This window comes from Bremia lactucae, linkage group LG5 (genome assembly GCF_004359215.1).
Source record: "Bremia lactucae strain SF5 linkage group LG5, whole genome shotgun sequence".
Lineage (NCBI taxonomy): Eukaryota > Oomycota > Peronosporomycetes > Peronosporales > Peronosporaceae > Bremia > Bremia lactucae.
The window spans coordinates 2,964,154-2,976,376 of record NC_090614.1 but is presented as its reverse complement, the minus strand read 5'-3'; the positions used below and the strand labels follow the sequence as shown (position 1 = coordinate 2,976,376).

At 46.7% G+C, this 12,223-nt stretch overlaps 1 protein-coding gene across 1 annotated transcript; it reads left to right on the top strand.

The window, feature by feature from the left end:
* Positions 1-7,208: 7,208 nt before the first annotated feature.
* Positions 7,209-7,690, top strand: CCR75_006465 (uncharacterized protein; the record flags this gene model as incomplete). Its single annotated transcript, XM_067964535.1, has 2 exons — positions 7,209-7,514; positions 7,619-7,690. The coding sequence occupies 2 exons, from the start codon at positions 7,209-7,211 to the stop codon at positions 7,688-7,690; spliced, it is 378 nt and encodes a 125-aa protein (XP_067821276.1).
* Between the last annotated feature and the right edge of the window lie 4,533 nt (positions 7,691-12,223).

Genomic DNA, 12,223 nt, shown 5'->3' with positions numbered 1-12,223 from the left:
TGTGCTTTCGCACTAGACACACTTTCCTGGTGTCTAACCTCGAAGTCTGGTCTGCGCGATAAAGCGTCAGCCAAGACATTCGACTTACCCGGCTTATATTCAACTTTGAAATTAAATTCAGAGAAGAATGTGAGCCATCTTGCCATTCTAGGCGAGAGGTGCGGTGAGTTTATTGCGGTCCGCAGTGATGCGTGATCCGTATAAACCACAAATGGTTCGGTGCCCAATAGGTGCACACGAAACTTGACAAGAGCATACTTTATTGAAAGTAGCTCTTTGTCATGCACAGGGTAATTCAGTTCCGCGGCTTTTAATAGCCGGGACTGATAAGAGATGACACGGTCAACGCCGTCGTCATCCTTCTGCATGAGCGCGCTGCCGATTGCAAAATTACTTGCATCGCAGACGACGCTAAAGGGCTTATCCGCGTCTGGCAATGCCAAGACCGGTGCCTCTACAAGAGATTGCTTCACTGATGTGAACGCATCTTCTTGTTCTTTTAACCAAACCCATTCTGTGTCCTTTTTAGGAGATCAGATAATGGTTTAGTTTGCTTAGCATAATTCTTGCTATATTTATGCAAGTAATTAGCGAGCCCTTGCAATTGGTGCAAATCCTTCACGTGCCGTGAGATTGGCCATTCCTTACTAATTTTACCTTGTCTGGGTCTGCTCGTACACAATGTATACCTACGATGCAACCCAGCACAGGTATCGCAAGGACCCCTATGACGCACTATTGCAAGTTAACGTATAACTGGGCGTCCTTCAAAGTCTACAACACAGCGTCTAAATGACGCTTGTGCGACTCCATTGCGCTCAGCCCGTCCTCGGCCCTAATGTGCACAAATACATCGTCAAAGTAATGAAGCGCGCGGCACGGTGCTGACGCATCACGTGAGCCATCCCCGGTTGAATGTCGCTGGGGTTTTTTTAACCTTGGGACATCACAAGCCACTCCCAAAGCATACCGCTTGGGGTGCTTACTGCCATTTCGGCTACATCGGACTCTCTCATGATTACCTGAGAGTAGCCATTAGCCATTCTTCAAATCCAACGCAAAGAGGACAGTTGATTTTCTCATGGAGTTCTAAAGACATCTTTCCGCGGGATTGGCGTTTGCGCCGGTATGGTCGCCGTGTTCAGCTTATTGTAAGCATGAACCACGCGCCATCCACCTGTGGCTTCACGCACACAAAAGGTCGGGCTGCAGTGAGGCGATTTGCTCTCACGCCTATGTCCCGCCTTGGTTCGCTTGTCGAAGAACTCATCGATATAATCGACTTGTTCTTTTAGCAACGGCCATTGCCTGGTCATACAATACTTGGCGCCAGGTTCGAGGTCGATTTCGTGCCCGATGACTGTCGGCTCGCCGTGACTACTTGTCATTGCCCTTTTCAATATCCCAGTCTCCAAGAGCTGGGTAGGAATTGGTGACGTTTGACATCCCGATGGCGCACCCTCGACTGTTTTCGACACGACATCAGTTGCATACGTCTCGCGCAGGAGCACATCCTCTCCCTTCCGGTGCCCTGCGTAGTGTTCGCAACTGTGCATGTACGCCAGTCTATCCATGGTTGGTATTTTGCCAACCATGGCATGCCTAGGATGAGGTCATATGGACTTTTCATACCTAGCACTGTGAACTTCTCTTTACAAACGAAGTTTCTAAAGCTGAAGGCGAGTTCTTGCACGCAAACGTGCCGGCAATTTAATACCTGAATCAGAGTTCTTTAAACATTGTAGCAGAGCTACACACTGTTCATCTTTGGCGTAAGCCATACGGATGAATCCAGTAATAGGCGACATTATAGTCGTTAAATGTAGAGCTCAAAATCCGGCCTGTGTGATAAAGCATCGGCCAAAGCATTCTGTTTGCCAGTCTTTTGCTTCAACTCGAAGCTGTATCGGACATTTTCTGTGATAGATTGGGCGACTCAGTCGCAGTGCGTTATCGCGCGTGATCTGTATCTATCACGAACGGCTTAGAGCCGAACAGATGAACTCTGAATTTGACGAAAGCAACCTTTGTAGCAAGTAGCACTTTGTCATGAACTGGGTGGTTCTTTTTCGCAGCTTTAAGATGTCTAGATTCGAACGCTATAATGCGTTCACGAACATCAGCATCTGTTTGTAACAAAGCACTCCCAATGGTAAAATCTGATGCGTCACAGACGACACTGAAAGGCCAATTTGAATTCGGTAGTGCCAGAATTGGGGCGTGGATAAGACGATCCTGAACTGCTTGAAAAGCATTATGTTCTGTGCTAGCCCAGCACCATTCTATATCCTTTGTAAGGAGATTATATAATGACCTAGCCGTACCAGCGTAATTTTCGCTATATTTGTGCTAATAATTGGCGAGATTTAATTACTTACGCAAATCCTTTTGGTTTTTAGGAACCAAAACTTCTGTGGATTTAACCTTAGCGTGTTTCATTCTTAGGCCTCTCTTCCCAATGAAGCACCCTAAGAAAGGAATTTCGACTGCGCCAAAAATGAATTTTGATGCATTGGCATACAATATACTTGTGCGCATACAGTCGAGCACTGCTCGCAAATAGTAGTAATGATTTTACATGTCCGACCGACCCTGCTTCGCACGACTGTGGACAAAAATTCCAGCAAAATAAGTCTGTGCATAACCTCGACGAGGGCGGAACAGTTGCGTTACTAGACGATTAAATGTTGCCGGGGCGTTGTAAAGCCCTTGTGGCATATCCAACTACTCGCATAGCATTCCGCTTGGGGTGCTAACCGCTGTAAGCGGGATATCGCTTGCTCGCATGAGCAGTTGGTAATAATAATCGACAAAGTCAAGTGCACTGTACATCGTACATTCCACCGTATTGTTCTGGAGAACATCCTTTCTAGGAATGGGGTTGTGCTGGTATAGTGGCATCAGCTTTTGTGTCATCTAGGACAGTTCGTCCAGAAGTGACGATGAGTTTACTCAATCGTCGGTGGAATGATTACCATATTAAACAAGTCGTTTGTCTCTAAGGCTCGGCCGTACTCCTCAATAGACATTTTATCTAGCTTTAAAAGAGCATGTAATGAAGGGATTGCCGCTAAGCTAACTTTTCCCTCAGTCTTACCGGTTACACTATTCACAAGCATCTATAATTGCTCACTCGCATCATTTTGTAAGGGTATAATCGCTTAGCGTTTCCACTGTCTTGGAGTAGAGACAATACTCCTCTAACTAGCCGGGACATCCACGTCCCCGAATTTTTCCGCCTGCATAAGTTCTATACCAGACATGGTGTCTAATTCGACATCCGACAAGGAGTTAGGTAACTTAACTTCCTTATTCAGCGAACGTTTACGTGTCGCTTCGCGTGCATTAATAGAGTCTGACCCAAGATGCCCTGGCGAACCGCCAATAGTGTCACTATTGACCCTCAGTATGGTGCCATCTCGGCTAACCACACTCGGTGGACTTAGACGTGACACTTCACAGATTTCAGGGATATTGCACCCTTGAGGTCCTGGCGAACCGACAATAGTGTCACTACTGACACTCAGTATGGTGGCACCTCGGCCGACCACACTCGGAGGACTAAGACGCGCTACTTCACGTATCTCAGAAATATTACACCATTGCTGACTCGGCCTTAGGCCAAGAATGCTTTCAGGATTCGGTATATCGTCATTACAACGAGTGTAACTCGACGGAGTACGTGCCGTTTTACTTCCTTCTTCTGTGTCGGCTCAGAATGAATGTTTTCAACATCGAAGTTTATTAACTCAGACTTTTCAATATTAAAGACACTGACAGACTCAGTCAATGATCCGCGCCAATAGCGCTTTGTTGCCTAGCAAAGGTGGGTTAATCACTCTCCAAAACTTTGCTACGAACATTGCGCGTGGCGCCTAACGTCTAAGACCTCCTATCGCTCCATAGCTCATGGCGTTCAGCCAGACCATTTGAAGGATGAGATCATAACTCGAATCTAAATTAGGACGAGACAGCGTTTTATACTGTCAAAATTCAGAAACTTTATGCCTAAGCTCTAAGGAACCTTAGAAACAGTGACACGAGTCCTAGTCGCTAAGCGAACAGTGATTGTATCACTTTTATGCGCTTTAAGCGCCTCGACGTGTTGTTGACTTCCCTAAATGGAAAGACGTCGAGCATAATTGCAAGACGCTCCTGAGTCAATTAAAATTGACCATGGCTTATCAAAGCTCTTCACAGTCGCTTGAGCGACTAACAATCCAGGCTTGTGCTCACGCCCCGTGCCATTACGCACTGAGCTAATCGAGGCTTGGTCCTGTGCACTCTCACCTTCTAGAGGTTTAACAGAGCCTAGGTCTTCCTCAGTAGGGCGCCCCGCACCTACTGGGTATCGCCATTTTCCCACTGGTACCAGATTTCTGGTATAGGTTGCAATGGGTGCTCTTTCGAGCTTTACGCGTTTTTCGTAGGGGACAGGCTGGACGTGAATGTTTGGTGCTTTCGCACACATAACATCTTAGGATGTTCTTATGCTGTTCCACAACTTGAATATCTCTTCTCCTTCCTCAACGAGCCTTAGATTCATGAGTTCCGGTCTATTAGACGGTACCCATGTGCTCGAAGAGCTTATCCGGTAAACAGGCGTACTAACACGAGCAGACTTGAAGTTGAACTCAGCGTGTAGTGCTATGGCATCTGCTTCCTCGAAAGAAGCAGGATGGGATCGGAATAATTTCGTCCGGGCAACGCCCTCATTGCACCCCCCTATAAAGACTGTTACGGCAATTGCTTCTTGCACCGGGTCTTGATGTAAAGTTGCGATGGGAGTTCTCAACCCCTAGACATAGTCTCCTAGGTTTCGTTTATCATGTCGAGTCGCTATGAGCTGTGATCGCATGCGAAAAGCCTGATCAGGCGGTGCAAATTTGCTGGTCATTTGCTGCTTCAGCGAATTCTATGAGGAAAAAGTGTCGGTTATGGACGTGCTGCACAAAAGTGCCCACTCCATGGCTCGATCTCCGATCATTAACATGGCCATAGCCACAAGACGGACATCTCCATCTGCCTAATCCAAAAAGGGAGGTATTCTGTCTTCACATTGACAACTAGAGGGTGATTATTAGGCTCTGAATGAGGTACATAGATGTACCGAGTTGGCATAGATGCCGCAAGGTGATCTTAAAGCTGTCCGATCAGGGAGGATTCATATCCCATTAAGGCTTCAAGCCTTGCATGCAAATCCTCTGGTCCCTGGGACATAATGAACTCTATATGCTCAAGCCCAAACAAAGTTTTGACCTTGTCATACGCTGTGCGTTGCGCCTCTGGAAGTTCTAAAAACGTTTTCATTTCAGTAAAGGCTAAGTCTTAAAAAGACTCAGGCGTAGATTGACTACGATGTATACCAGGTGAAGCGGAGCTATCTCGCTTCTTAAGTCAAGGAAAAATTTTGAGCTCAAAGAGTCTTTTAGTTCTATAGAACTAATAGGCTTAAAAACTCAGATAGTGGCACAAGCTATTGCTTAAGGAATTCTAGTTCAAGGGATTCAGGGTTCGTAAAAGCCGTATGTACCTTAGAAAGCTTTTATCTCTCACAGATCAATGCGCAAGCCTTAGGAAGGCACTAGACGCTTTAGATCAAAAGGAGAATAATTAGAGTAGGATATAAGGGTATTTTACCCGTAAAGTATATGTACCACAACGGCGGTTCACCAGCGACGTGTGCTACATCACATGCAATATGCTTCCGACTCTCCATAGCAGTTCCGGGTATGTTTCGGCTTCTTTTCAAAAGGGATACATTTATTTAAGCTAAGTTATCATAATAAGTTTAGCAACCACAAATTCGTCGATTCCCGTTACATACTGAAGCGAAGGTAAATGGTCAATTAAATCTTAATTAGATAGATGTTTGTGCGACACTGTAGTTATATGAAGATAGCTACCCCGGTCGCCTTTCGTGTAACGGGGTTTATCGTTACATGAAATTAACACTTAAAGGTTGTTAATTGATATATTATCTAAAAGGTAGATAATATTTGGAGAATATTACTTTACATGGTAATATTCTAAAAGCTTATCCATTGGTAGATTGAGCCCATTATATCTACTTTCTACGCGATCCAGTCAGCGCTGGACGCGCGCAAAGAGAAAGACAGATGAAGACGACTTGTACTGAAACAGTACAAGTCGCAGTGCACCGTTACAATTAAGTAGATAGACAAAGAAATACTTAATTATATTAACACAGTTATTAGTTTACCCTCTTTAGAGAGTCTTCCTCTGCACGTACTAGTGTACGTGAAGTGACGTGAGGCACCACTCGCACTGAGGCAGTGCGAAGTGGACTTGTACTGAAGCAGTACAAGTCAGTAGTGCCCCGTTACACTTCATGCAGTCGACAATATTCCATTATAAAATATGTATTCATTTTGTTTTCTCTAGATGTTGTTTTCGCGAATCAAAAGGCGAAACTGTTCAAATACACATTCATTTAAACTGAAACTACTGGTTTTCGTAACTGAGTCCTAAAAGTGTGGGCTTCATTTACAAGTGTATTCGACACCTCCCTATCTTGAGTGTAATCCACACTTTTAACATATCTATCCAATCTGCTCTTACTTTATTATAAGCCTAAATGCAAGTGTGGCCGCCCATATTATAATGAATTGTAGGAAGAACCGGAATTGGCTTTTTTGCAAAGTAGAGTATGATAGCAAATATGGGTTAATTGCAACAACTTTATAAGCTCTGCATTCGGCAGCTTTAGTTAAAAAGACGATGTACAACACGGTCGAAAACCACGCTTGATAACGGTCACGAGAATGTAAACGGATCGACTCCATTTATTAGAATTTACTGAACGCCAAGGTTGCGGCGTAGACGGCGGGAAAAGCTGGCAAGACCACCACTAGTCGGCATCTCGGAAATACCACCACTTTCACCAAGCTTTCTATGGTCTACACCCCCACCAGGTCCGACACCCCCACCAAGTCCGACACCACCATCAAGTTCGACGCCACCGCCAAATCCGACATCATGAAGTCCGACGCCGTCACCTATGCCAGCACCGCCTTTAAGGCCGACTCTACCACCGATGCCAACACCACTATCGAATCCGACACCCCAACCGAGTCCGACACCCCCACCAATGCCGACCCCCCCATCAAGTCCACCGCCAAGTCCGACATCATGAAATCCGACACCGCCGCCTACCAACATCGCCACCAAGACCGATTCTGCCACCAATGCCGACACCACCATCAAATCCGACGCCATTTAGTCCGACGCTGCCGCCAACTCCGACACTTCCACCTATGCCGATACCATCATCACTGTCGGCAGTGCCACCAAGTTCGGCCCCACCATCGATGCCAACATTTCCAGCAAGTCCCACCCCGCCACCAACGCGAATGCCACTATCATGTGCAAATACGCCATCATGCCCGGCACCGCTTTTAATTCCGACACTTTCGTCCAGTTCGACACTGTCATCATCGCCGACATCGCTACTATTGGTACCGCCACCAACACCAACGCCATCACCAATTTCGGTATCGCCGTGAAAACCGTCAATGTCACTATGATCAATGCTTTCATTCAATCCAGCGCCGCCACCGAGGCCAACACCCCAGCTTAATTTTACGTTGCCACCCAGTCCGACCTCTTTATCATGTTCGACGCTACCACCAAGGCTGGCGCCAATGCTAAATTCTTTTCCAAGACGTAGGCTTCCACCAAGCCCGACACCCACGCTAAAACCAGCATCCTTTTCATGATCAGCACTCGTTACAATAGATGCGTCTCCGGCATTTTTACGAACGTCGACGTCTCCAGCACGGCCAGTATCTTCATTGATATCGACGTTACCGCCGGCGCCGGAATGAGCATCAACACGATCATCGTTTGATAAAAGAATCGTGTCCTTGGTTGCGTTAGTGGTAGCGCTGATTTTGTTTGGGCCATATGCAACAGGTAGGATCTCGTTGGTTGCATCCAAAAGATTCGGCGCGGATTGCGTGTTGGACATGGAGGAAGCAATTATCGGACCGGTTGGAATCGAGTCATTTGCTTCGTACGTCATCGTACATTCCGCAGCATGCGCACGATTGACGTGATCCGAATATGCTGACAGCGCGACTGCCACTGTAAGAATTTTGATGAAAGTCTTGCTCGATAGCATTGGTGCGTGTTGGAAATTGGGATGAAGTTGGAAAGGTTGCACGTAACAGAATTACTCAAGTCGAGTGCAAGTTTGGTAATGAGATGTGGTCATGCAACAACTCCAAGTGTTATGATGATTTCATTGCCATGTGTTGTGTCTCTTTAGCAGCGGAAGATACAGCATACAACATGTACGGTTAAAAGCCGGTTGGGATAGTCCAAACTTACCTTTTCAGTGATTTGTCGTATCGATAAAGATGGTAAAGGGTGTGCCACCAATTTGAGTGCTGTAAACCACATGGATCACAATTGCGTGACTTACGTCGCTAATCCTGTGCACAATCCAGTGACCGCGGCGTTGCAGCAGGAGTCATCGTTTTCGCTATTTAGCCTCTTTGTTCCAGACAGGTGGCATCTTGGCAATAACCTAATGTGCATAGCTTATGGCATGTTCGACAACAGCGATGCAAGTATTTTTATTTGTCTGACAAGTCTTTTGGTACGCTTACGCGCTATTTTTTTAACCTCAATAGCCCCTTTTGAGTTCAACAGAAGGATGCGAGCAAGTGTACATATTTAAGAGCTTTGTGACAAGTATATTTTTCAGAAATTAGTAGTCTAAGGACCGTCTGAACACTAATTGCTTTAAGTGTAATGCTTCTTGCATGTTCGTAAAAAGTAATGCGGATTGTCAAGTTTTAAGTAAAAATTATTTTGGTGGAAGTGCTTCAAATTTTTTGGTAAAGATGTTTGAGAATTAAAAAGATTTTGTTTGTTGGTAATAGCAGCTGATATTTGAAAAGACGTGCTCTCTGGCTAGATAAGAAAACCCGTTAAGAATAGCTTACGTACCTTATGGGATATGTGAAGTACTTAAGACCTGCCACTTAAGTGTGGTGCACAAAGTTACCTGTATGTGATGCACATAGGTGCATCACATTGAACGGGATAACGACTAGCGTCATCTAAGATCCGAGGTATTCAGAATAGTACGCTCGCAATGTAGGGATGCACATCTACAGAGGTGGTATATATTGATTGGATACAAGGTTTAATATCTGATTGAAGCGTATTTTTTTCTTAAAGATTGCCCATGTAGGGAAAGCTTTTCCGTCTGCCATGTGTGTAGGCGAGCACGTCGTAATTCGGCCACGCTCTACTTAGACACACACCTTAGAGCAGCGAGGAAGCGGTTCAACCTGCTTCTCTTGCGTGCAGTGAGGTAGTTGTGGTGGGCGCGTAAGCGACCTCACCCAACACACTAAGTACTCTGGTTAAGTGTCGTCACGGGAGCGGTAATCCGGCTCCTCGTGCGCACTTACCAAGTAGGAAGAAGTTTTCAGATTGATTTATATTTAATCGTATTAAATATAAATACCTATTTTTACCAAAAAAAAATGTCATCTCTATAGATACCACTTAATATGTATTGCGAGTGTATCTTTCTAGATACCTCGCGTAACGGATGACGCTGGGCGTCATCCCTCCTAATGTGAATACACCCATGTGCATCTCATACACAAGGGTTGGTCACAAATGTGAACCACACCCTAAAACTGGGTCTAGTTACTATTATTTAGTAATTGACCATCCCCTTAAGTACCAAATGTACTTAATGGGGACTGTGTGGCATTAGGGCAACTTTAGCCCGTTACACCATCCCCCCTTTAAGAAAAAAATTACATTTTTTAATTCGTAAAAGAGGAGAGATGAGCTGCAAGCAGCTTTATGCGCCGCTAGTTCACTCAATCACTCTAGCGCACGTGTTTCCATACACGGTGCCAAAGATGCCACCTAAAAGGGGCCACGTTGGTGGGTCGTCTGCGAAGACGCCCACTCAACGTCACACTAAGCGCACGCGCCGCGTTAATTCGCCGGCCGCGTCAATGCCTTAGTCGGAACGCCGACAGCCACTGCTGCTGTCGCGTTAACAGGGCTAAAGATCCATCCCACTTTAACAGTGAGGCTGTTGATCTGTCGCTCATTGTCGACTACAATGAGTCGACACCGTTGCCGTCACCTCATAGTAGTGATGCGGACATCGAGCTCTGAGGAATGATGATGGCGCATTATTGCCCATCCAAACTTCTCTCATGGCTCACAACATGGAGACAGCAGCATTTACGAATGCTGTCTCGTCGTCTGCGCTGGAAAGCGCAGCGACAGGTAATGAGAGCGCTGCCCAGAAAGGCGCAGCCGCTTCTCCGTTGGGTATAACCACGACGCCTTACGCTCAGACCATAATCCATAATGGTTCTGACATAGAGAATTTGGAGCCTAAAGCTCCGCCGACGACACGATAACGTGCTCAGTCGGTGTCACAAGCCGGTCGTTTAGAACGTGGCTATGTGACGGGTGGCATTCCAAAGATGCCCTCCATCTAAATTGTCTCGTTTAAACGGGTCAAGAGCGTCACTCCTAGGCGCGCTCTTCTAGACGCACATAATTATTATGGCGTCTTTAAATCATGGAATGGTCAGGGAAAATAGCGTGGGCGTATTTTCCAGATCCCGGTGGTGTTGCGTTCAAAATGAAACGCCCAACCAATACGAGGCGAAATTCTCGCACCGCAATCATCCGCATTCCGATGCGATGAAACAGCGGTCGCAGCGATTTAATTTCGCCCGTTTGCGTCTGGAAAAAATCACGGGCGGTACTGTACCCACTGTTTCTTCTCACAACGCTGATTCTGCTAGTCCATTTAAGGCTAGCGAAAAGGCCTCAGCTAATGCTCCTTTTCATAGGCAGCCATCAAGCCGGGCACATCAATACGTAGGGTATTGATCGGTTCCCAAGAGTTGAAACTCTTCGGGTAACCTTTCCATTGGACGAGGATTTGATACCTTTGCCTCACGGAGCGGTGGGCAAGCAACCTTCCAACAAAGAAGCGTTGATTCCCACCCGCATCCATCACTGCAGGTGACGCCCGATAGGAGTGGCGATCTCGCCCACCTACTCACGGCTGCCTTACCTTCGTCCGTTCAGTCGCATGCATTAAGCGCTGCTGAACGACGTATTGTGAATCTCGAGAGTCAAGTCTCACGACTGACCTCGGATCTCGTTGATGTCCGAGCGAAGGTTTGTCAGGGTTATGAACGCCTGAAGACTCGCTTGGACCTTTTCGAGAGGATAATGCTGAGGGATCCGCGTTACTCGCGTGATGTCCCTCGCTCTCCGAGTCCTGTTCGTGGAGGGAGGAATCGGTCTGATAGCTTTTCGCCTTCACCGTCCCCCTCACCCGAACGACGCTCGACTCACAGTCGGCGTCACCATCGGTCTCCTTAACCAGATGGGGGTATGTGACCTCATTTGGGTCTACATACCGTTTCAGACGACCCACGTAAAATACGGGGTGCGTCTTCATATACGGGGGAAGGGTGAGCCTATAATTTAGGTCTCCAACCTCTTCAACCACCGTAAAGGGCCCAATGAAACGCGGCAACAACTTCGTAGTACCTCCAGGTAGTACAGAAATTGCATTTTTAGGTAGGGTAGCAGTACTTAATAGTACTTTTTCACCCACTCTAAAGCGTTCATTGTTTTTGCGACCATTTCGGTCCGCATATTCTTTTTGCTTGTCCTGTGCGCTTGCCATTGCGTCACGGACTTTACGTGTGATGGCTAATCGCTCATCCACAAAGCGTTGAGCCTCGCTCACGCTTTTAGCATCAAACTCGCCTATGATACCGCCAAGAGGTCGGTCATAAGGCGTAGTTTTATTGACCACTGCTAAACTGGCAGGGTCACTAGGGCAAGTTTCTGTCTTTGAGATGATACCCTCATGGGTCATCGTCATATTGACGAAACTATGTCCCTCTTTCGCACCGAGCATAGTGAGGGGCCCTCCCCCACTAAGACTCGGGCTGCGCACAAACGAGACTGGCGTCCGAGGATGGCGCAGTCCGTTAATATAAAACGGTGTCTCACCCGTACTGGCGTGGACACTGTTATTTATAGCGAACTCCACAAAGGGCAATTGCTTGCTCCACTCTTTGGGAGTTGCTATAGTGCGTAAGACATCCGCCACGACCCGATTGGCACGTTCTGTTTGGCCATCGGTCTGGGGATGATCTGCGGTCGACATGTGGAGCTTGCTACC